Source organism: Poromitra crassiceps (assembly GCF_964638095.1).
Source record: "Poromitra crassiceps genome assembly, chromosome: 8".
Taxonomy (NCBI): domain Eukaryota; kingdom Metazoa; phylum Chordata; class Actinopteri; order Beryciformes; family Melamphaidae; genus Poromitra; species Poromitra crassiceps.
In genome coordinates, this window is record NC_139629.1 from 13161579 (window position 1) to 13188252 (window position 26674).

Genomic DNA, 26674 nt, shown 5'->3' on the forward strand with positions numbered 1-26674 from the left:
TGCTTGTATCATGATTCCTGTAAATTATTCTTTTGCAGAATGATACTTTTTCAACTCCCCCCCCCCCCCCCCCCAAACCCCCCCCCCCCACCGTAAGATACAATCAGCCAGTAGTGGGGCGTAAATGTGAACGTTGTAATATGAGAGACAATACCCCAAAAAAACATCTGTATGTATAATAGGCAATGTGAGATAATGTGGAGTGCAAGCTATGGATTGTTTTATGTTTTCTGAAAAAATAAAAGTGACAAAATAATAAAGAATGAATGAGAAAAATCTATTGTTTCAACCATTCATAAAATGTGTTTATTGTCTATTTACAGGTCTGTATGTACACACATTTACAGTATACACAGAACATACCTAATCAAATACGCAGATTGTTATAGAATAAAATTACTCCTGCAGTTACTTTGCAGTTTACATTAAGCAACGGTGCAGAACGTTGAGCACCGTAATGGTTTAGATTTTTTTTTTTTTTTGCAAAAAAAACTGGGCCTAAACAACAGTTCAGTTAAGTACACCAGGAATTGTTCAGTTCACTGCCATTAGAGGTGAACATTTGAAGGCAAACAAGAAGAGGTCCTAGATGTGTTGACCCCTCGTGTTCCCTCATTTATATATATATTTTATACATATATATATATATATATATATATATACGATATACAGTATATATATATATATATATATTGTACATACACATAGTATGTATTACAAGTATATGGGTACAGAACTGTACCCATTAAAGATTCCAATGCAATTCTAAGTACAGGCAGACATTTCACTCTAAAATTTTAATTTACAGCTTAAATGGATAAGACTATTTAGACTTTGTTGTTCACTGTAGTTTTGACTGTCACTGCCTCTTTTTAGCTCCTGTTGATTTCATGAATTAGCCTTCAAAGTCATGTATCAACACTACTTTACTATACTGATTCAATAATTTATTTTACTGAGCAATACAGTTTGGGGTCACTGAACAAAACGGACTTGCATAAAATAGTTTTTTTCACCATTAGAGAAATCAACATGCTTATATTGTTAAAATTGCTGAAAATCTTTTCTTCGAATGGGGAAATTCTCCAATACGATTATTCCTATTTCATAGGAATCTTTGTTTAAATTGTTATTGTCATTGCTATATTATGATTATTATTATGAATAATAATAATTGTTATTCATAATAATATTATTATGTGTACGGTATATTCTCCGTATTTTAGCCTAGTAGTGTCCCAGTATCTCAACACTCAGCAAGTTCATGCATTGACAGGATTTTTTTTCCAGATTTAGAATTTGTGACCAACTCCTGCTTCATATCCTCTGCTTCAATTTCTTCATGTGAGATCAGAGATGCTGATGTTGACAAACAGGGAAGATGGAGGAATAGCTGTTCCATCTTTAGAAAGGAGATGTATATGACGATAACCTAGGAGGAAGAAAAGGGGGAGATTTGAGGATGGGTGTTTTGTCTTAACATAATGACCTTTTATGTATTAAACAAAGCCACTCAGTGAGATACGTTCATTTGCGAGTATGGATGGCATCAGTAAGGCTTAAACTTCTATCCCTGGTGGTTTCATGTTTTACACTTTTGGCTTACATCTTACATCTCAGCTTTGCGTACCTGTTTGGATGCATGTAAACGAAAGGGTGAACTGTCCAATGAAGTCGTTCCTGGAATGCTTGTCGTAGTCCTCCACCACAAAGCGAACCAGGGCCAGATCAGGGCAGTGGATGACAAAATTTAGTGTCTCGTTCCACACTGGGTTAAAACCTGCAGGCAGAGGGCAGCAGAGAGCTGATTATGGCTAACTGATGTGATTTCTTTTAGTTTATTTTTTCAGAATGTCATTGTTACTTTTCCTGCTTTTACCCATTAATGCACGTGTTTTTTAAACTTCAAAAACAATTATCTTACCATTGTTGTTGATATAACTCGTCTCTTCCTTGGCCTGGTCCTGTGGCACTCCATAGACCTCCACTCTCACCAGGGGGTCTACGATGGAGCCCTCTTTCTGGTTCACCTTAGGAAGCTGCTGCCCACTGATTACCTGATAGACACACACACACACACACACACAAATGCATGTTGGATATAAACGTAACTATACCAGTGTATACGTGTGTGTGTGTGCGCGTGTGTGTGTGTGATTTAATCTTTATACAGGGAAGGCTTGCACTGTTTTGACCCTTCCTTGATGTACAGGTCATCATATTCTTATTTCTCCCTGTATTGCTTTTACCATTTGTATTTTGGTCGACCTTACATTTTATTGATGATTTTTATGTATTTTTTATATACTAGACTAGGCATCTCGTGCGTGTACAAAGGTATTGCAAGTGGGGCGCCAATTCATTTGCAAAACATTACGATCTTCGTGATTTTTTTTTAATGGAGAATGCATTTCTCCATTGTTGAATGATACCATTATTTAATTTTCCGTCCTCCTCATTACCACTTGTGCCCTTGAGCAAGGCCCTTGGCCTTAACCTGAACCGCTCCAGTGGAGCTGAACAGTGGCCAGCAGATCAGACTGTGGTTGTTCTGGTCAGCTTCTTGAAAAAGAGATGGAAATCTCAATGTGAATACCCTGGATAAATAAAGGTTAAAAAACAGACCCTCACTGTTTCTGATTTCTGTGTGGTGCTGATGGACAGCTCCTTTGAATAAAAACTGCTCTGAGAATGCATTATTTGGCCTCCGTATTGTTTATGGTCACATGTACGCCATAAACATTTTGGAGATTTTCAAGTGGGCCTTGAATGTAGACTACCTACTGATTGTAAAGCGCTTTGGATAAAAGCGCTATATAAATGCAGGCCATTTACCATTTGCCTTGAGTCGGTGCTGCTCTAATTAACCAATATTTGTATCACCTGAATTTTGTTTGCTCTATTATTTATACTATTTATATTGTTTGTTTTTATCATTTGTCATTTGAAGCATTTATATTGTTTGTTTTTATCATTTGTCATTTGAAGCATTTTGTGACTTCTCATCTGGAAAGTGCTATATAAATAAAGTTTTACTTACTAATTTTTCAATTTTCAGCAACACCCTGCTTCAAGCACACACAGTTGCACACATTTATGATGGTGGGCTACCCCGTACAACTACAGTACAACTAATTGTGTGTGTACAGTATGTGAAGATTTAGTTTTGGACCTGGATGGATAGGCGGAGCGGCCTGTAGGCCTGCCGCTCCTCTGGTTTCTCTGGATCAAACTCCGTGTTGCTGTCCCTCATGAAGTCTGGTTTGAGGACGAAACCACAGCCTCCGTTCTGCCTGAACAGCCCATCATTCAGATCCATTTCCAGACCAGCTGTCTGGAAGTTCAGAGCCACTTGGAGAGGAAGGAACAGGGAACACAATTAGTTGCAACTGCAAGCATTATATTTTATTGTGGCTGTATAATATGATTTATTGAAAGTATTAGGCTATGCATATCCATTCTTATACTGGTGCCGGACAAGCCAAGTTTCAATCATTTTAAAGTAGGTGAGCACACAGAATTCTGCTCTACCAAAAGTTTATTCTACAAACAATATTTTTCAACCTAGATTGGTCAAAATGGTCCAATGCATATACAGGTACATACAGTATCAGTGTTCTCGTCTCAAAGCCTTGTAACTCTTGTCTTGCTGATTTTCATATTTTAACTTCAAATGAAGGATTAAGTTGTTCTATGGGTTGAAGAAATACTGACTCTTGAGAAATCTGAAAACAAGTCCTTTTGTGATTTTCAGCTGACAGCAACACCATATAGGATGCTGCTACTCTTCCATATTTGGCAAATTAAACCATGCCACACATGGCCATCTTCAAAAGGGTCCCTTGACCTCTCACCTCAAGATGAGAATGGGTTCTATGGGTACCGAGAATTCCCCCCCATGGGTGGGGGGGGGGGGCATGCAGGTTTCTACATGCAGTATAAATGTGTGAAATGGTAGGGGTGTGTGTGTGTGTGTGTGTTTTGTGTGTGTGTTGTGTGTGTTGTGTGTGTGTGTGTGTGTGTGTGTGTGTGTGTGTGTGTGTGTGTGTGTGTGTGTGTGTGTGTGTGTGTGTGTGTGTGTGTGTGTGTGTGTGTGTGTGCCTATTCTATTTGAATATTTCCACATACTGGCGCCCCTAAACAATCCTAGAATTGCATAAATTGGGTATGACTGGAAAGCTGAGACTCTTATGGGTTAAATTATCCCAAATGCATTCATTTCTGATGATGTTAGTCCCCATAGTAATCATTTCATTGTAGTGACACACAGTTCTGAGCTGCACCTCAAATTAACCAGGTCCCCAGCTTTCAGATGGTGTCTACCACTTCTCCTGTATGTGGCATACATACAGATAAACAAAAAATGGTGTCTGGTAGGGAGGGGTGGAGTAGAAGAGTTTAGAGAAATTCTTCTCGAGAATATACAGTATGATTGTATTGTTTTCTTCATAGCCTTTTATATGTTGAATAACTTGATGATATGGCGGGGGGAATGACTGTCTGCAAATTAAGCGAAGTGGTGCGAAAGCATGTGAACTAAGTGTTACACTATTGTGGTACTCAAACATATTTCCCCAAGTTTGGCAGGTCTGCATGTGTCAATGTTTAACATTGAGCAGCTGCCCCTCTAAAGGTCTCTGCAGGCTTGACATACATGCAGAGCATTTTGCAACGCGTATCGAGTATAAACTCTTAGGTAAGCATGTGATCACATCATGATTGTTTAAACATAGGCAGGTGTGGTTGAGGTGTGGTCTGTAACGTAAGTACAATGAATCAACAAACAAACCCAGTTATCAGGGTTGCCTCTAAAGAATGGTGTACGTCACTGTATAATCATGTTATCATTAAGCCAAACACTGATAAAAATACATAAGGACAGACCGAAAAGCTGATAGAGTACATAGCACAATCAAAGGTGCCTTCAATAGAAGAAAGGCTGAAAAAATAGAAACACTGAAAACTCACTTAGAGCATAATGGAGAGATTGTGTTTAGGTGATACTGTGTATCCAGCGTGCTTCTGCTGGTAAAAGTTTGCAATCAAAGTCTCCTACACGGGTGGAGGGTTCAACTTTTTCAACCAGATCCATGTCTGAATGACATGTTGGATAAAGTGTTGCTAGAGGCTAGGAGTCATCCTTGTGTTTTATTGTGCTCTTATGTTCTGTTATCCCGGTTTTCAGTTTGGTGAAATGTTTACCTACGGTATGTATAGGAGGGATCAGCCGAGCAGCATTTTGGTAAACAAACCGCGTTTCCGGGGGAAAACGGCAATGGGACCCTACAGTATGGAGCCAGCCTTGAGTGCTCACTCTAGCCCCGGCTGTGCGGTGTACATAAAAAAAACTGCGACAGATCACACAACTTTAACACGACATGCATATATTATGCATCAAACTCTTGAGCTACTTCTGCTCTCACTCAAAATGTCAAAAATATAAGCGATGTGATGTACAGTATACTTTTTGAGATATTAATGTTTGTTTGGCACAACTCATATTAGTTAACTGCTGCGGGCTTCCGCATTTCTGGGGGATTTGCTGTTGTTGTGACGTCACGCTGATTCATCCTATAGTTTGCGACAAGGACATTGACTTGCGTATATTACACCCTGTAATTATAACCCCTTCATTGTGGCACATGTTGTCAGGGTGTGCAGGTACAGTATTGGGTATTGCACTCTTCAGATCCATCGGTCGGTTGTGTGTTGTTGTTTTTTCTGGTTGGAGTCTGTCTGAGTATAAAGCCCTCTTGTAGGCTTTTATGTACTTGTACCTCTTGTGGGTTTCTTTATTGGTCTTTTTGTATACATACATGTATGTATATTTATCAGTGTTTGGCTTAATGATCACATGATTATACATTGACTTGCACAATTCTTGCATTCTAGGCAACCCTGATAACTTGGTTTTGATTAATTCTATTTAGGTTACAGATCACATAGATATAGAAAGGTGTATATATCTTTGACAGACCACACCTCTACCACACCTGCCTACTGTATTATGATTAAACAATCACTGTACAACAGCACTGTAGAACACAAGTGTGATTGCAGATAAGAGACACCATGATCACAGTGAAAAGGATTTGTAAACGAGCAGCGCAGCCTCCTCCTCACCTATCTGGCAGCCCGCGCTCCACAGCTCCTGGGGGTTGTAGTTGGAGGAGTCGGTCCTGAGGCCTTTGGGGTAGATCCTGCTCAGCTGCCTTGTGTTGTATTGCACAAAGTCCGTCCCTGAGGAGAAGGTTCACACAAGTTAGAGTGGAACACATGCAACGTATATCCATGTAGGAGGGATAAGGATAGAGTGAACTGTTTCTCCATTCTATTGCTTACAGAAGACTGCTTTAGAGCGGTCAGTACAGGAATAGATTGACAAATGATCAGAATTTGATTAAATATATCGGTAACACTTTATAACAACGGCACACTATTGAACATTAGTTAAGTATTACTAAATACTTAATTCATCATTTATAAAGCATTGTTCATACACTAGTAAGCATTAGTAATTCTTAAACGTATTGTTTTATTCCTGATAATAAGCTAATTTATAATGTATTTAACGATTGTATTTAATCTAATTTATAAATGCTTTGTAAGGCATAGATAGTACTCACTTTAGATGAGGTCACACAAAAATACTTAACTAACAGCTACTAACTACTTTACACGGGGCATGCCTATAGGGTGTGGCCAGGGGTGGTGGCCCTTGCCACACCCTGAAATCTGATTGGCTACCCCAGTTGCCACCGCAAAATCCTGAGGGCTCCAGTGTCAGCATTTTTCAAAGCCTTGGCTTAATTACAAAATTGAAAATTAAAAACTTTTTTTTAATGTAAATGCATACCTGCCAAGGCTTTGAAAAATCCTACCTAATCTCTAAAGAGGAGACTCGTGGGTACGCATAGAACACATTCCCTTGCCAAAATTTAGCCTAAATTTGGAGCGTTATTTAGCCCCCTTGCAGACTATCTAGCTAGCATGACATGGTTGATACCAATGGATGCCCTAGGTCTTCTAGTTTCATATACCAGGCTCTTCATGCTAGCTTTAAAAATGAGCCTACAGCCTCTGAAAGACAGTGATGTCAGCCGTGGATGCCAGGGGCCCCGTGCCCTCAGGATTTTGGGGTGCCACCGGGGGGCCAATCAGATTTCTAACTTGTGAAAGTAGAAAATCAACTGTAAATCCCTTTAAAGTCTCTCTCCAGGTGTTTATGGAGTAGTATCCACTGACTCATTTTCAGATTTGTTTCCTGAATTGCATGAACATACAGTACTTTGTCAGTTGCTTTGATTGAACTTCACCTGCATCCTTAGCAAGCTTCTTGGCCTTGGACTCAGAGAAAGAGGACATCTCATAGTATTTGGAGTGCAAGCGGGCATGCTCAAAGCCGTGGAAGTGGACACTCTTGCAGTAAACCACCAAGTCAGACAGCTCCTGGGACAGTTTGGACTTGGATTTCTGAGAAGCAGAGAACAAAATGCCAATGAAAATATAATGAGGATGATTTTTGAGTAATTGACAAACTAATCCAATTCCTGTCAGCTACCAATCCAAATGACATCTAGGGACAGCGGTGGCCTAATGGTAAGAAAAAGCATTTATTGGAATATACCGTAGGTTAAATGTGGGCAGGATGAGAGGATGAAAACACTCTCCCTTCCCACAACAACACTGATTCATCTACAACTGCTCCAGTGGAGCTGCTCAGTGACCAACAGGGGAAGATTGTGGCTGTACTGGACATATCCCAGTGTGGAAACCTCCATTCAAAGGTCACTGCTATAAAGATAACATGTTGTTAGTAAACTTGTCAGGTTAAATAAGGAATACTAAGTTGCATAATATGAAAAGGAGCATCAACTATTTTCCTAGAGCACCATGGACACATTTCTGATGACAACTCTCTCGTAACGGGACAAGCCCCGTCTTTTATTGTCACACGAACACCACAACACATGCATGCGGCCACAACACACTCATGCTGACGGTGGCCGGTGAAAAGTATCCTCTGCATTTAACCCATCCAGGCATGTACTTTCCTCCAGGGGACAGGCCAGGAGCAGTGGTCGCTTTCTCGTACAGCGCCCGGGGACCAACTTCGGGTGTTGTCGTCACTGGTCGGATGACGATGACGATCTGATCTTCTGCATGTTTTTAGTGGGGGGGGGTTATATACGGAGGAACCCCCTGGGGGAGCACGGGTAGAACATGCAAACTCCACACAGAGAGAAAGGCCCTTACGACGAGATACCCCACCTGGGCAGTAGGCACTGAAGATATGGGGGGAACACAACCACAGCGCCCACAGTGTCCCAGGCGAGAATCGAACTCAGGACCTTCTGACTGTGAGGCGACAGCTCTACCACTGAGCCACCGTGCCCCTAAGAATGAGCACAATGCCTCTGACAGTGTTTCCTTTCACTATCTTTCATCTTTCCCTCACATTTGTTATCTTCTTTTAAGTCTCCCTGTTTCCTGCTTCTTCTCACTATCTCCCTTTAACTCCTGTCTGTCGCCTCACTATCGTTTATGTCTCAACTCAACTTCCTGTCTCTCTCGGCTATCACTCTTCTATCACTCTTCGTTTACTCCTGTCTCGCTTCACTATCATTTTTCTCCCGCCTGTTTTCCAGCTCTCCTCACTGGTATCCACTATGAGGAAAACAAATGAAGCATCCTAAACCAGCATGGAGCGACCAGCCACAAAATAAACATCAAAAAGCACTCCTGGCTTCTTAAGCTCTTACCAATCCAACCTCCCTACCAGACACATTGGATTTTAAGGATCTTTAGGGTGAGGTAGCAGGTCAACAGTATATGCCACATAGAAGTGGTACACGTAACACATCACCTGAAGATTAATCTGAGATAGTTTAGCACTGTGTGTGTCAAGTTTTCTAGTCATAAATCTGTAAAAAAAACATTAGGCATATATTTAAAGTCCCTGGAAACCAGAAATATTTTTTTATTATTTAGCAGTTTGAGTTCATCACATCACAGGAACCTATGTTAATAAGCCACCAGCCAAATTTGAACGATGATGAACGTCGCAAAGTATATAAATTTAGGTTTGACAGTCATGGCAAAAGTCATGACAATCAATTCGATTTTAGAGTGTATTTTCTCCCGCGGACTGTGTGGGCGTGTCCCGTCTGCAGCAGGGAAATTTCCCTCTCTCTCTCTCTCTCTCTCTCTCTCTCTCTCGGAGGAGACCTCTCTCTCCGTTAAAGAGAGGGAGAGAAGGAGAGAGAGAGAAGGAAAGAGAGATGGGGTGTGTGTGTGTGTGTGTGTGTGTGTGTGTGTGTGTGTTCGCGCGTTGCTCCGCACATAGCGTACTGACAGAGAGGAAGAGATCTCTGCTCTGCCGCTGTGAGTGCACAGCGCTACTGTGCGTGTGTCAGTGTGTGTGTGCGCGCGTGCGTGCATGCGTGTGTGTGATTCGATTAAATCTTATGACGTGATAAGATCATGCATTTTAGCACCGCACGCACCGCTCTCTTCAATGAGGAAATGGAAATCCAGACTTTGTAGAAAAGTGTCGATTTTTGGGGTTAGGGTTGAAAGTAATGTAAACCACTTTCTGAGACACACAATTACTCACATAAGACCCTAAATTTAATAGTTAGAAGGTCTTTGTGGATTTTGGTTTCCAGGGACTTTAAATAGTGAAATTCAGAGTGTATAAGGCTTTAGATGGAAGCATATGAAGGCCATCCTCATAATCAATTATGTCTCAGTTGTTGCAGCCATTTTGGGGTTGATACCATTTGTTAGACAGATTTGGTGCAAAACCTTCATCATTTTTGACCACTCGGAATTGATGGAAACGGCTAAAGATCCCTCTAAGATACCACATTGACACCAAGACCTTGAGGAACACCCTAGAAAGATCCATGCTGTGATTTGGTATCAAAAACTTTTGACACTTAGATTTCTGGAAAGAAATATGTATTTATTTCTTTTTTGGGCGATTGGGGGAGGGCACTTCTGTTCTGGAAATTGCTCAGAAACCCCTTTATTGTCAATATACCTTGGAAAGCCAAACATGCCCTGAATGTCATAGGTCTCTAGTTTGTGGCTGTATAGCTCATTTTATACAGAAAGGTTGAGTTTAAAAAAATGGTTTCACGACAATGAAATGGTTACTATGGATGGAGACTAGCATCATCACATCACACATGAATACAATTGGGCTCAATGAACCCACAGGAGTCTCAGCTTTCCATACATACCCAATTTATGCAATGCCAAGACTGTTTAGTTACCCCAGTATTCAGAAATATTCAAATCGAATATGCAAAAATAACACCTTTATACTGCATGCAAAAACAGTATGGTTTTCTGCCAAAAACTGCATTGGATTAGCATAAAGTGGACATGTCAGTAAAGGGGAGAGCCCTTTGAAAATTGTCATGCATTTTTTTCTTTCGCCAAAATTTTGCCTAACTTCATAACGTTACTTGACCCCCTTCAAGACAAGCTAGCATGTCATGGATGTGTTAGATGATAGATCTTCTAGTTTCATATGATGCCAGTATCTTCACTCTAGCTTTAAAATTAGTCAGCTATAGCCTCGGATTGGTAAGATGTTAATTCATGAAAGTGGTCCTCATGTGTGAAGATTATCTGGCTGAACACTGGTTCGCGTTTGATTACGTGAGAGACATTGGAGAGAAAAGGCTTGTCATCAGTTTGAAACCCTTCTTCCATGCGAATTTTTAAATCTTATTAGTTTTTAATCTCAGTGTGCTACTCAACACCATCTGACATTCTTTATGGAAATTCATCCAAAAGTGTTGGATGCTGTCTGCCGCATTTGATATCTGGTGGATTTACCAAACTCCGGCCTACTGCCTCGGCTGTGGCCCCAGCTACCTAGCCATCACCCGGCTAGCCCAGCTACTACCAGGCTACAGCCCTGCTACCACCAGGTTCCAGCCCAGCTTCCACCAAGCTACTGCCCAGCTACCCACAGGCTACAGCCTAGCCACCACCAGGTCTCAGCCCAGCTTCCAACAGGCTAGAGCCCAGTCACCTCTAGGCTACAGCCTAGCTACCTCCAGGCTACAGCCCAGCTTTCCACCAGGCCACAGCCTAGCTACCTCCAGGCTACAGCCCAGCTTTCCACCAGGCCACAGCCTAACTACCTCCAGGCTACAGCCCAGCTTTCCACCAGGCCACAGCCTAGCTACCTCCAGGCTACAGCCCAGCTTTCCACCAGGCCACAGCCTAGCTTTCCACCAGGCCACAGCCTAGCTACCTCCAGGCTACACCCCAGCTTTCCACCAGGCCACAGCCTAGCTAAACAACACCAACTGGGAGGACTGCATGACCTGGATGAGGATCCATGATCACTTGCCGAAGCAATATCATCGCAGCAGGCCCGGTTATACGGGCCTCTGCCGGTAAGTGATCAATCCCTGCCTGAATTCCTGCCTAGCCCTAGCACTGTCTTGCTATCACACATCATTAATATTGCTCTATTGTTTTGCTGTCAACAAGACACCCGTACTGGCCACTGTTTTCTGTTTCTTTTCCCCAGAAACTCACAATCTACCCCCCCCCCCCCCTCAATCTACCCCCCCCCCCCTCAAACACACACACCCACGCTCATACGCATACATACACATACTCACACACACACATACTCACACACACACATACTCACACACACACACACACACACACACACACACACACACAATGCCTTCGATCACCTCTCCACCCTGCTGCCTGGACTGCCACCAAAAAGATGCAAGGATATCTCAGCTAGAGGAGAGAATCTCCGTGCTCCACCAGCTCAAATCTGAGGAGGATTTCCTGGACTCCTTGTTCAGAGGGTGCGTCCCGGTCCCCTCTCCATCTGCTGACCAGCTGGATCCTGACTCGGTGGTCACTGTGGGCCGTCCCATCATCACTGGCTGTGATGACTTCAACAACGAGACGACGCTCTCTTCACTAGGAGCAGCCTCCCTTGCAGATCACCAGGCCACCAAGGGTGACAGGTCTATGGTCCCGATCTGCTCTACCCCTGCCCCGACCGAGGTTCCGTGGTCATCTGTTGGCCGCGGCCGACATGGAGGCAATCCCATCTCTCGCCTCCCTCCTCAGGAAGCCATCCAGCTCTCCACCTCAAACAGGTTTTCGGCCCTAACGTCACAGGATCCTGGGTCGCCCCGCCCCCCCCTCATCCAGGCTCCCAGGCTCCCTCCTCTCCACTTTCCCCCAAAACAATCACCCCTCATCCGGCAGGCTACTTTTACGTTCACCCCCGCCCCCTCGGGCCGCTCAACATCTCACTTGTCGCCCACGAAACCGGTTCACCCCACCGAATCCCCCCCTCCACCTCAGCCCCCCCTCCCACCAAAGCATCCTGTTGCTTCCTCACCCGGTCCAGTTCTAATCCCCAAGTTTCTCACCCCGCCCTCAGTCTCCAGTTCACATCCATCCATTCAGGTATGTGATGCCCTCATAATTGGAGACTCAATTGTCAGAAACGTTGAAATATATAACTGCCAAGTCAGATGTCATCCTGGTGCAAAAACAGCAGACATTGACTATATTCTTCCTCACATTTTGTCTGACTTCACTCGTGTTGATTATTTGGTGTTACATGTTGGATCTAATGATACTCAAGCTAGTGCCTCTGAGCTGCTAAAATTAGACTTCGTGAAGCTCTTTGATAGCCTTGCCCGGACAGGCAAGGATTTCATTATATCTGGTCCACTGCCTTGTACACATAGGGGAGACTTAAAATTCAGTCGCCTTCGACAGTTGCACCTTTGGTTGAAAGGATTTTGTACCTACAATAATGTCCCCTACATCGACAACTTTTTGTTATTTTGTAATAGGCGTAACCTGTTCAACAAAGATGGTCTCCACCTTAATAGGGAGGGAGCCAGACTGCTCTCTTTAAATATGCAGCATGTTCTGGACTCACTATACTGGGTACCTCCACTATGATGTGTCCCAAGTCCAAGCCTCCCAGCCCCCCAGACCTATAATCCCACTCATTCCACCTCCCAACCTGGGCTTGGGCTACTGTTGAATTATGATTTGCCTGTTTTCTCTAATGTTATGCCTGTTCTGTCCATTGTTGATCACACTGTTTATGACTCAACTCTGCTTGATATTAAGGTTCACCCCTCTGCACAGGTCTCTTATAAAATGGGGAACTCTCTGAGCCCAGAGCCCCGCCCCTCTGCACAGGTCTCTTATAAAATGGGGAACTCTCTGAGCCCAGAGCCCCGCCCCTCTGCACAGGTCTCTTATAAAATGGGGAACTCTCTGAGCCCAGAGCCCCGCCCCTCTGCACAGGTCTCTTATAATACAGGGAACTCTCTGAGCTCAGAGCCCCGGATCCCAGATCATTTTAAAATAGTTGTTTTAAATGTTTATGGGATGCGACTTTCTCGCTGCAACTCAAGGCCGAGGGGGGCTATAAAGGGCAATCTAAAAAGTGTCCCTATCGACCTTGCCCCTTGTGTCCCCTCTATTAGCCCTATCCCTGTTAATCTGATTTCCCCACAAGAGCTCCAAACTGCTGGTGGTTTGAAGTTCTTGCACCTGAATGTCAGGAGTCTGTTGCCCAAACTGGACTTTATTAATGTGTTAATTAACGACGCTGCCCCAGACATTCTTGTTATCTCTGAGTCATGGCTTTCTGGTAGAATCCCTGACTCAGACATCTCGATAAGTGGATTTAACCTTTTTAGAATTGACAGGAAGGCAAAGGGAGGGGGAATAGTGATTTTTGTGAGAGATCATTTAGCTACTGTAGTTTTAACTGCTTCCTCTGTCCCGAAATGTTTTGAATGTATTATTTTAGATATCTGTATAGGAGGCGATGTCCACCTTGTAGTGGCCGGTGTTTATCGCCCACCTTCGGCGCCGAATTCAGCCCTGGAAGACCTCGGGGTGATTCTCTCCAAATTTACAGCGGGGGAATTAATAATACTGGGGGACCTGAACGCCGATTGGTTAACTGATTCATCCGTCAATCTGAAACACTTATGCTCAGAACTAGACTTATCTCAGCTCATTCAACACCCTACTAGGCCAAATGTAAACAATCCAGCTAAATCCACTCTCATAGACATCATCCTTACAAACAGACCAGATAAGTACCCTCAGGGAGGGGTCTTTGCCCAGGGAATTAGTGACCACTGCCCCATAGCTTGTGTCAGATTGACCAAGACTTTTAAATCAAATGGTAAGTTTATTAAAAAACGAAATTTTAAAACATTTTCTGATCAGGGCTTTTTATATGACCTTTTTTACTCTGATTTGGAGAGATTATGTTTAATCCCTGACCCTGAGTCAGTTTTAGATTACTTTTCTCATGTTTTTAATTTGATAGCAGACAAACATGCCCCCTATAAGAAGCTGAGAGTAAAGAACCGTTCTACCCCCTGGTTCACAGTGGACATCAAATCTGCCCTGCGTCTCAGAGACTCTGCCTGGGCGAAAGCCAAACTGACCGGCAAGCCCGCAGACTGGCTTCATTTTAGAAATACGAGAAATAAAACTATTGGTATAATCAGAAAAGCCAAAGCTGATTACTATTTAACCTCTTTTAGCAACTCATCAGATTTCTGGAAAACTGTCAAATCTCTCAGCTCCGCACCCACGTCTGCTCTCCCCCCCCAGATTAATGCTGCGGGTGAGATAATTTTAGATAAACTGCAGATGTGTAACACTTTTAACCACCACTTTGTCTCTGCGGGATTTTTATTTGATAGGCTCACTACCAACACGGCCCCCTCGGACCATGTTTACGACCCCGCGGTCGAGGACCTCTCCACCCCCCCCCCTTGCAGGTGAACGTTTCTCATTCAGGCCGGTGAGGCATTATGAAGTCCGCGAGGCTCTGGCAAAGCTGAACACTAAGAAGTCCACGGGCGAGGACGGCATTACACCGTTCCTCTTACGCCTTAGCGCTGACCTGATCGCAGCACCAATTGCCCACATATTTAATTTAACATTCACTACCAGCGAGATTCCATCTGTATGGAAGTCAGCTCAGATTTCCCCCCTCTTCAAAGGAGGTGACCGGAGCGAGCTGAATAACTATAGGCCCATCTCAAAACTATGCTGTCTGGCTAAAGTGCTTGAATCATTAGCAAACGTACAGCTTCGGACATTTTTAGACACGCACAATATTCTCCAGTCCCATCAATCAGGTTTTAGACCGGGACATCGCACTGTCACGGCCACATCCCTTGTTTTAAATAACATTCTGAATGGTCTAGATAGCCGACAGCACTGTGCAGCTCTCTTTGTTGATCTTTCCAAAGCGTTCGACACAGTAGACCATGCGATCTTACTAGATAAACTGTCCGCCACAGGTCTGGACGAACTCTCGGTCAGGTGGTTCTCCAGCTACCTGACCGAGAGGAAGCAGGTAGTGGTAGCCGATGGTGTTAGGTCCGACTCACTGTCCAACGGTAAAGGCGTGCCCCAAGGATCAATTTCTGGGCCTATTTTATTTACACTGTATATTAATAAAAAAAATTCTCCCGCTGGACTTTGCAATGTCCATTATTACGCGGACGATATTATTTTATACTGTTTCGGAGCGACCCCAGCTCAGGCCGTTTCAACACTTCAGATGGCTTTTGACTCATTTCAACGTCTCTATCTGACCTCAAGTTAGTCTTAAACTCTTCTAAAACAAAGTGGATGATGTTCACGAGATCTTTTTGCACCAATGTCAATCTTAGTATGCACACGCTCCAAGGCGAGCAAATTGAATCAGTAAATTCTTATAAGTACCTTGGTATCTGGTTAGACACCAGACTCTCCTTCCAGACTCATATTGAACATCTCACAAAGAAACTGAGGAGGAAGATCGGCTTTTTATATAGGAACAAATCTTGCTTTTCATTCAGTGCCAGAAAAACTGTTGTACAATCATTAATAATGTCGGTTTTTGATTATGGTGATGTTGTATACATGCATGCCTCATCTTCCATTTTGAAGTCCCTCGATGCTGTTTATCACAGTGCTCTGCGTTTTATCACAGGCGAGGCTTTTCTTACACACCATTGTACTTTGTACGAAAAGGTGGGCTGGTCCTCCCTAATGGCTCGTAGAGAAAAACACTGTCTTTTATTTATTTACAAAGCTTTAATTGGGAAACTCCCGGCATATTTGTCCTCACTTCTCATTCATAACAGTGGAGGTTATCAAACTCGCTCACAGTCCTGTATTAGACTATCTATCCCACGTGTGAGGACTGAACAAGGAAAGAGTGCTTTTGCTTTCTATGCCCCCAACAGTTGGAATAGACTTCAGGACACTCTGAAAATAGAAGCATTGATCCCTCTTGTTTCCTTTAAAACTCTTTTAGAAGGTCTCCCACATAATGGGTGCTCTTGTTTTACTTGAAAGTGGGTTTTTCACCTATTCTTAATGTTGTTTTGATTGTCTGTCTGTAACTTGAAACTTTGTGTATGTGTTCCTCTGTACCAGGCCTCTCTTGAAAATGAGAGCTTGCTCTCAAGAGATATCCCTGTATAAATAAAGGTGAAATAAAAAATAAAAATAAAATAAAATTAAAGCTGGAAAGTAATATTTTACCATGACACATAAAGCTACCTTCTCACTGGGGTTTAGGCTCTCAGCAGGTAGGTTTTCTGCAGATGGGCTCTCAGCATCACTGTTGGCCATCTCGTCCTCATCATCGCTGATCTCATCTGTCAGCGTTTCATCCAGACTTTGCTCTAGAACACCAATCTTCTTGGCTTTCAGCAAAATCTTCCCCTTCAGTTCCTATAATGAACGCACAAGAACAGGCACACAAAGGTGAGTACTTTTTCACAGTATGTGTAAGTGATAATTTCCGTATTTTCCTGAAAATCTTACTACTTCCCGGTTCCGCTCCACAACGCACAATTGCTCGATTGACATCACTGATGACATCACAATTGCTCAAGTGACATCATTGATGACATCACAATTGTTCGAGTGACATCCCTGATGACATCATTGGTCACATCACAATTGCTCACATAGACAGAGTGACGTCACTGTTGAGAAGAAATCGGCTCAAATAACACCCAAACAAAAGTGCACCCATGGCCACATCCTCTCCAGAGTCTCCACCTTAGAAATCCGTGCCCGAAGCGCCCAGATTTCCAGTATAAATAATGTACAAATAATACATTATAGACCAGGGGTTTTCAAAGTCTGAGACTGTGGGCCTCCTCCAGACAAAGCTTGGAAAAAGGAGCCCCCCTCTCTCGATTCCTGGATGCCTATGGGATCATGATTATGTTATTTGATTGCATAAACACAACAATATTGTGCCAAGATGATGTTTGATATTGCTGTCTGACATATTTCAGACTGTCCCAAATACATAAAGTGGGAAAAACAACAACATTCCATCCATTAAGCTATTCTATATGATCTCCTTTTGATAACGAATGTAATTTTTTTTTACTTCCATTCACTGAGCCTCCCCTAAAACTGCTTGGAGCCCCCTTGGGAAGGCCCGCCTCCCACTTTGAAAACCTCTGTTATAGACAGTTTGAAGGCACTGCAACAGGGTTGCATTATGGTATGGACCAGTCGGATAAAATGACACCAAACTATGATGTCACCAACCAACTTTAAGTACTTGTTCTCTTCAGAAAGCCAACTATTCATCTAGACAGTCCATCCTACTGCCAGGTAAGCACTTTGCTGTCTCGTGTTTACAGTCAAATGCAGCAATATACTGCTTTTAAGTTGACAGAATCCTCCATGGACTTCCTCACAGCATTTATCTGCCATTAATCCACATTAGCATTGATTACCATAAGTGCTCTGACTGGAAAGGAGCTTAGAAATTATACTAAAGCACTTTAGTGTATGAAGTGTGCTATACAAATAAAGCTGGCTTGCCTTGCCTATTGCTTTTACCATCAGTGATGGATAGCAAGGGATGGTTGGATGGACAGACCATTATTTTTTAAAGCCTAATGATATGGAATGAAATGGGTGTGCGACTACCTGAAATTATTTCATGCATACCGGTTCATCATTCACTCAAGGCAGGCCTGTTTATTAAAACTTCATGTTAGATCATATTATTATCATTAATAGAAGAAGGGACCTGTCAGTTACCACGGCACCATTGCCATTACGACATTACTAAATATAGTAATAAACTATAATATTGATAAACCTTTTTTGATAGCACTTATCAAAACATCTACAAACTGCTTTATAGCCAACAACTCAAAATTAGATAAAGGGCAATAAGATAAACTAAAATGTTAGATTTTAGGAACAGAAAAACAGCTTTGTTTTTAGCCTGACTAGTACCATTCAGTTTTCAGTTTATTCAGTGGGGTTTTAAGATTTTCATAACCCAGAGGTTTGTACAATTGTCTCCACCGAAAGAGAGAAACATGCAATCTTGATCAAATGAAAACCAACTATATTGGAGTTACAAAATATTCACAGGACAAGAGTGACATGAAAATGTAATACAAAAGCTCATCTGTGAAAATGTGTTTCAAGAAGTGGAGATTGAAGAGGAAATTAAAAAAAAACCCCACAGTAAGCGAAGAGGGGTCTGACCTGTGGAGAGGGCAGCTGTTGAGGCACCTGTCCATCCAGCGGGGTGCTCAGCAGTGTATCACCCAGGATGTGGGTGAGGTGCTGGGCCATGAGGGTCTGCTGCTCCACACTGCAGTGATTCTCCAGGGAGAGGATGACTGGGAAGTCTGACGCCTAACAAAACAGGAAGGAGGCCCAGACTGAATGCTCCGATAAAGAAACAAGTGCAAATTTGCATACGCAAACTTCCAAAATGCAGGATGGGCCTTCCCTACCCTGCCTTTCCACCAGCCCACCGACCTATTTTAGCCAATTGGCATGAACACACTTGACCTCCATGAACACACTTGACCTCCATGAACACACTTGACCTCCATGAACACACTTGACCTCCATGCCAAATTTCAGCCCTCTGCCCCTGCCATCCTGCATTTTGAAATGTGTCCCCCCACCGCCGCCTTTTAGCCAATAGAGAGCCGCAGGAACGAGTCCGGAAATCATCGATGCTAACGTTCCTGGTTCTTCACTGTTTTCGCCTATGGGAGTTTTGAATGGGTTTTTGGCGCAATGCTTCTAATAATCTCTCTGGGCTGACTTAATCAAACGCGAACCAGTGTTTAGTAATATCATCTTCACACACGAGCACCACTTTTATGAGTTTTGAAGCTTTTACGTGCCGTTAAAAGGGCGGCTAGCTAGCAAACGGCTAAATGAGACTACACTGTTGAGTCGATGGGGATACGTCAATAGACCCTTCTCACGGGGGCCATTGTGTGTCGAAAAGGCAGGGTAAACACAGGTGCGAGCAAAACACTAATGAGGGTTTCCAACTTCCATGATTGTAATTTGGAAACGCTCATTAGTGTTTCGCTTGCACCTGTGTTTATTCTAACTTTTCGACACAAAATGGCCCCCGTGAAAAGGGTCTATAACGTCAGTCACCACTTCAAAGGACGAACACGGAAATTATCTTTCCCTCACCTGGTTCAGCCCGTTCAGCCCAGGGTAATCAGTGCACACATCAACAACAGTCCAGGTTGAGTGCTGACGTGACGTGGAAGCCTATGCGACAGTGTGTAGTTCTGGATTAGCTTAGCTCGAGCTTTTTACTTCTAGGGCTCGCATTTACGCTACAAAACTCATGAAAGTGGTCCTCATGTGTGAAGATTATCCGACTGAACTCTGGTTCGCGTTTGATTAAGCTTGCCTTGCCCAGAGACCTTATTTGAAGCATCGCGGCAAAAACCCATTCAAAAATCCCATAGACAGAAACAGTGAAGAACCAGGAAGTCTGGGACTTCCGCGTTCTGACTACAAAAATACATCATCCCTGCGGCTCTCTATAGGCATGAACACAAACACACACCTTTATAGACACACACTTGACCTCCATGCCAAATTTCAGCCTCCTAGTGCCAAAACTGCATGTGGCCCGTGAACTAAAATGAGTTTGACACCCATGATTTAGACTGTTAGTAGGATAGTAACATAGAGATTCCAGGGGGAGGGAAGTTTACCAACTGAACTAACTGAGCCCTGTTCTTTTCTCCTACTTGTCACACAGACTCTGAGTGTGTGTGTCTAACTTGACTCCGACTTGACTCTGAGTGTGTGTGTCTAACTTGACTCTGAGTGTGTGTCTAACTTGACTCTGAGTGTGTGTGTCTAACTTGACTCTGAGTGTGTGTGTCTAACTTGACTCTGAGTGTGTGTCTAACTTGACTCTGAGTGTGTGTGTCTAACTTGACTCTGAGTGTGTGTGTCTAACTTGACTCTGAGTGTGTGTGTCTAACTTGACTCTGAGTGTGTGTCTAACTTGACTCTGAGTGTGTGTGTCTAACTTGACTCTGAGTGTGTGTCTAACTTGACTCTGAGTGTGTGTCTAACTTGACTCTGAGTGTGTGTGTCTAACTTGACTCTGAGTGTGTGTGTCTAACTTGACTCTGAGTGTGTGTCTAACTTGACTCTGAGTGTGTGTGTCTAACTTGACTCTGAGTGTGTGTGTGTCTAACTTGACTCTGAGTGTGTGTGTGTCTAACTTGACTCTGAGTGTGTGTGTCTAACTTGACTCTGAGTGTGTGTGTCTAACTTGACTCTGAGTGTGTGTGTGTGTCTAACTTGACTCTGAGTGTGTGTGTCTAACTTGACTCTGAGTGTGTGTGTGTGTGTCTAACTTGACTCTGAGTGTGTGTGTCTAACTTGACTCTGAGTGTGTGTCTAACTTGACTCTGAGTGTGTGTGTCTAACTTGACTCTGAGTGTGTGTGTCTAACTTGACTCTGAGTGTGTGTGTCTAACTTGACTGAGTGTGTGTGTGTGTCTAACTTGACTCTGAGTGTGTGTGTGTGTCTAACTTGACTCTGAGTGTGTGTGTCTAACTTGACTCTGAGTGTGTGTGTGTCTAACTTGACTCTGAGTGTGTGTGTGTCTAACTGGAAACAAAGTTGTCAGGACTTGGTGCTTTAAGGCAGAGAGTGGTGTGTAGCTCCTCCTACCTTGAAGGCGTATTCGCAGAGTGTGGCGACCACATCTTTAAAGAGGATCTTGGACGTCCAGGTGTGGCCATGATACACAACGGGCTCACCATCGCTGCCGTCCCAGCAGTCCACCTCTACACAGCGACAACCTCTCTTCAGGGCCCTGTGCACACACGCGCACACACACACGCACACACACACACACACACACACACACACACACGCACGCACGCACGCACGCACGCACGCACGCACGCACGCACACACACACACACACACACACACACACACACACACACACGCACGCACGCACGCACACACACGCACATGCGCGCACACACACATCAGGATAACTAAAAAGTCGGGGCGTCTGGATAGTGTAGAGGTAAAAGCATTCGCCTACAACCGCGGTTCAATCAGCAGAAGAGGTGGAGCAATGACTGGGACAGTAGGGGGAATAGGGGGAACGGGGGGGACTTGATAAAGATTTTTTTTTTTAAGTTAGGAAAACTGTTCATCCATGATAACCGCCAAATACAAATACATTCCTGGGTTTGGCAAAACTTTCTGTCACCATGTATTGTCCTATGTGGAAAAACACCACCACCACCACAGTATTCCAGGCAGGTTAAAACCACTTCTCCCCGGGCCCCTCATGTCAGACTATCATTACAAACACATATGTCACGGCCAAGCTTTGTTCAGAACTTTATTTTTGTTTCTAGTCCAGGTCCTCCCCAAAGATACCAAGATGTCATGCTGAATTTTGTTGAATGTAATCATCCTATTTCCTCTCTGGTATTGAGAAGATAACACTCCCCCCCAAGAGGAGGTAACTTTGGTTTTACTTTCCAAGAGGGAACACTATTGGATTCACTGCCTGATAACCCCATGGATTGAATATAATTTAGATTATGACTTGAAGTGTTTTCTGTAATGTACCTCTATGTATTGCATATTTAAGTTGTTTATGATGTTCATCTAGAGCTGAGGTTTGACTTTTTATGTATATTATGAATCTATTCTAAATAAATGTATTTTTAACAGTTTTTTAATATACTTAACCTTATTGTATGTAGAAATTGAATCTATATGTGGTATGAGACATCATGTTTTTGTTTGTTTGTTTTGAAGTGATTTGATTGGCTGTAGTTCCTGTCACTGTTTGTGAAGAGTTTTGATTCGCTGAAGGCCTCACCCTAATGGTAGAGCATGATTGTCTAATCACAATCAGATGTGTTACTAGGGCGTGGCCTACATAACATACCAGTGCCTGTGTCCTAATATTGTTGAACTTGAACTATGAACTATGAAGTATGTAGCCAGAGTGTGCGACACTTTTTTCCTACTCTAAATGCTGAATTACAGAGTCATGTGTAAAAATGGTGCACGAACACTGAGATCCCCCCCCCCCCCCCCCCCCCCCCCATTTGTTGCAATGGTGCAATCGTAATAAAATAGCATCTTGGATTTGAATATTTCACTCAATATAAGCATGCTGTAGCTTCAATGAAGTGATGGAACAAGCAGGTACAGAATATGGATGTGACATTGTCTTTCAGTTTTGGGGGGGGGCAGTTTTGTCTAACTTTGAAATTTAAGGGGAAACTCAAGATGCAAGGGGTTAAAACAGATGAATAATTTGCTAAGACCTTTGGACTGGTGTGTGCTGTGTGTAGCGGTCCTTACTGGATGTAAGCCTCCAGGCTGCTCTGCCCGCGGAGCTGGTCCTCCAGCAGGTATGTGTTGTGTGAGGAAGAGATGAAGTAGTGGCTGAGAGGCTTGCTCATGTCCTGCTGCAGAGCTCCATGCTCGGCTTTGAAGATGTCTCCCTCCTGTGAGCACAGGTACATCTGGAAGCCATCTAGCGACATGACGCCGTGCTTCTTGGCTGCACAGAGGATATAATACACATGGAGTGAACACAGGGCATGCTGCTCTGATCAAAAAACTACAAAAGGTTTTTAAACTTTTTATTCTTCCAAACACATGCACTCAACTTTCCAGCTTAAAAAAATGAAGTCGAGGGTAAACCTAGCCTACTTACGAGGGGTAAGTAGGCTTGATACCTGAGAAATTTACACACTAATCTTCAAGCAAATATAAATCTTTGTTCTCAAAAAATTTCAGTTATATAAGATGCAATACGTATGAGATATGTGTAAATCACAAAAATATGGAATTTTCAAGACAATGAACACAAAAGGTATTTTTTGTTTATATTGGTGTTTTCTTGTCTCATCTGGAGTTCACAGCTTGCACATGTTTTTTTTTTTTTTTTTTGCCACCTGCTGTGTTACTGTATTTTATGGTGATTGCAGACTCCATGCATCAGCTCCAGGTCCAGCCTAGACTTGGCTGATGGAGGCAAGTCCATGGAGAGTTAAATGGAGATTGGGTAGGGCTACCTGTTTCAGATGGCTCATAGCGGTCGATCAGCTCCTGGGCGTGCTGTGCACTGCACTCTCCCTCATGCTGCTCCTGACCCAGGAAGTTCTCCAGCTCCTCCACGCTCAACTTCTCTCCGTCTGCAGAATAGTCCTGGAACACCTTCCACACTTCGTCCCTCTGAGTCAGCATCTTATAGAAGTGGACAAACTCCTCAATTTCCAACGAGTCGCTCTCTGACTTGTCTGCCATCTGTGGACCAAAAATGAAGACGTTTGCATTCGGTACATTGTTTGTTGATAAAGATGGAGTCAATTTTTAAAACGGTCCCATTTTATGCTAATTCTAGCTGTTAAAACATGTCACATCGGCCTTTAAAACAAAGTTATGAATTCAGTTGGAAAAAATAATAAATCAAATCCAGGCTCTGTGGGACTTCTCTATCCGCTCTGTCTCTCCCCTCATTAACTATACTATAACTAAATTATTAACCTCTGATAAGATGATCTTTTAGGATAGATCAATCTTTGGTGCAGTTGATTTTTTTCTGGACATTTTTCCATGCTATGTAATGCAGCTATGCTACAGACAACAAGGTTCGGTCTTCCACATTCAGTTGGTGGGGGCAGTGCTGTAAACTTTGTTACTTTGTGATATCACAAAGTTCTGGAAGTCGAAACGACTTGTTTGTTGGCATGTTTTCCTTACATGACTGCTGTGGATGTATCTGAGGACCAGGTGTCTTGAGACTTCCACAATGTTCATATAGCACGCCTAAGTCCTTTATAATCACAGAGGCAAGGGAAGTCTTATCACATGCTAGTTTACCAAAAACTCAACTTTTCCTTGTTTGTGAATTATTTTTCTCACATAACCTAGGTAGGCCCAAGATCGACCAACAAGAACCCTGCCTAATGCTTAGTTCTCGGGAGAAAGCAAAATTCAGCACTGCACTCTTTTTTGTGTTGCCAGTAGGTGGCGCTATGACTATGCGTGTAAAATGTCAACATAAGAAAAGCAGGTTGACATTCCACAGGTCTCCCAGTCCTTGCAGCTGCAGTCTAAGATGTGAAAAGCTTACCGTGAAGAGATGGAAAGCATGCTCCTCATTCATGTCCACGTTCATCATCTTCAGCAGCTTCCGCACCTCTTTGAAGTTCATCCTCCCATCCTTGTTTTTGTCAGCTTTCTGAAACCAGTCCCAGACCCACCTGAGAGCTGGCTGAGGGAAACTCTGGCTCACAACAAGTGTTGTTTCATCAAATACAATTATCAGTTAATATCAGCCGCAATAAGTTTCCTAATAATTGAAGAGCTCTAGCCTATTCCTAACCTGACTCCGCCAGATGGGGCGGTATTGAGAAATCTCCATTCTCCACCATTTGGAAAATCATTATTGAATTAAAATAAAACACAGTACCGAGTATTAATGAAGATTTTAGCTATCTTTAGACCAACTACGTAACAATTTAGTTGATATAATCACACTATTGAGCAAAGAGGAAAGTCTTCAAATATATTTACTTTGTTATGCTTCATAATAAATACTGCTTAATTCTGATCATAAGTTATTCTTGCTTGAATCTGTTATCCTACAAATCTCTTAAGACATTTTGTGTTCTGGGGCATCCCGGTGGCTCACCTGGTACCACAAAGGCTTAGTCCTTCGTGCGCCCGACCCGTGGTCCCTTGCTGCATGTCATCCCCCCTCTCTCCCCACCCCCCCTGTCTGCCCACTGCCCTGTCAATTAAAGGCAAAATGCCTTTAAAAAGGCAAAAAATCGAAAATCAATAAAAACGCTCTGTTCTGTGAAAATGAACCAAACTAGCAAGACACATTTTTGTCTTTCTCTCTAATTTGCTATGAGAGAATACTAAAACTGTTGCTCCTAAAAAAAAGTGGGGAAAAAGTTTAAGGATACTGGTCCAGCCTCTCCTTCTCATCCATGGTTTCAGCCTTGTGAATGAGCTTGCGGACGCCCCTCACCCAGGCCTGCGCCTCCCCTGGGGACTCGGCCACCAGGTCCAGGTTGCCTTGGCGGCCGTGAAACACCAGGGTGAAGCAGAGGTCGGCGGGGAACTCCTCCGAGATGCTCAGCAGGACCTCCGACTGGTGGCCCTCACGCACAGCCTCCACCTCACTCACTGAGACTGAAGAGTATTGTCATTGTGTTACAGGTCTGTTTTAATCAGGGCCGGATCGACCATATGGGCAACATGGGCAGGTGCCCAGGGGTTCCTGGGGCTGCTAATTTGGCCTTGGTTTTAATCATATCATTTATTTCTATGGAGATGAATCTTATGACTGAAGAGATTACACGAACCGAAGGTTAATATGTCCGTACAATACACAAACATCTGCATAGCTGTACTCACAAGTGGAGTGGCCCATCCCCGCCCATCTGGACTTGTACCAGATAGTCACGCGGTCTTCCAGGAGGCGGAAATGTCGTTGCTTCTTCCACGAGCGTGACTTGACTTTCCTCAGAGTCGAGCCTACCATCATCACTTTGAGGTCCGGGTCGTCTTGGAGACCTGAGCAGAGGGGAAGGGTCAAGTGAAAAGGTCAAAGGCCATGATAATGGCATGCTTTGTTGATTAAATGGAAGAACGCAGGTAGTGAAGGGTCATAGCTAGAAGGTATCCGCATTTGGTTAAGGAAACGATCACACAGAATATTATAATAAAAGGCATAGAGGCACAATGGGGAAAAAAATAAAGTCTTTGTTGACTACCTAGATCAGTGGTTCCCAACCTTTTCCAACTCAGGGCCCACTTTTATGTCTCAAAAATGTTCGCGGCCCACCTCCGACCCCATAAATACAAAGGCCATATAATGCGTTCTCAGAGCACTTTTTTATTGAAAATTGAACATAAAGGACTGAACTGAATACAGGAGAAACATGTTGGAAGCTCCACAGTCACTAACACAGCACCTGTAACATGTTGCAACACCTTCAGTATTACAGTTTTCAAGGAGCTGTCCACACACACACACACATACACACACACACACACACACACACACACACACGCACACACACACACACACACGCACACACACACACACACACACCAATCATTCAAGGAGCTGTCCATCAGCACCACACAGATGTCAGAAATGACAAGCAAGGGGCTGTCTGTAACAGGCTAATTAACAAATGATTAATAAATAACGGTATCCTTCAACAATGGAAAAATGCATTCTCATAACAATTTGACATCCAATATCAGATCCAAACAAAA

The 26674-nt window shown here is 43.3% G+C and overlaps 1 protein-coding gene across 2 annotated transcripts in view; it reads right to left on the reverse strand.

Annotated features, from left to right (window-relative positions):
• Positions 1 to 308: 308 nt before the first annotated feature.
• plcd4b (phospholipase C, delta 4b) overlaps positions 309 to 26674 on the reverse strand; it is a 34493-nt gene continuing 8127 nt past the window's right edge. Inside the window, exons 3-16 of one of the 2 annotated variants that reach the window (XM_083642383.1) lie at positions 25805 to 25963; positions 25351 to 25579; positions 24510 to 24639; positions 23449 to 23680; positions 22730 to 22931; positions 21059 to 21203; positions 18586 to 18738; positions 16615 to 16788; positions 7317 to 7473; positions 6124 to 6240; positions 3173 to 3351; positions 1925 to 2057; positions 1631 to 1780; positions 309 to 1432 (exon numbers count right to left, since the gene is read on the reverse strand). In XM_083642383.1, the coding sequence (XP_083498509.1) occupies positions 1341 to 1432; positions 1631 to 1780; positions 1925 to 2057; positions 3173 to 3351; positions 6124 to 6240; positions 7317 to 7473; positions 16615 to 16788; positions 18586 to 18738; positions 21059 to 21203; positions 22730 to 22931; positions 23449 to 23680; positions 24510 to 24639; positions 25351 to 25579; positions 25805 to 25963 (2252 nt within the window). In that variant the 3' untranslated portion in view covers positions 309 to 1340. Of the gene's footprint in view, positions 1433 to 1630; positions 1781 to 1924; positions 2058 to 3172; positions 3352 to 6123; positions 6241 to 7316; positions 7474 to 16596; positions 16789 to 18585; positions 18739 to 21058; positions 21204 to 22729; positions 22932 to 23448; positions 23681 to 24509; positions 24640 to 25350; positions 25580 to 25804; positions 25964 to 26674 lie in introns of both variants that reach the window. The other variant, XM_083642382.1, reaches the window with a different exon arrangement.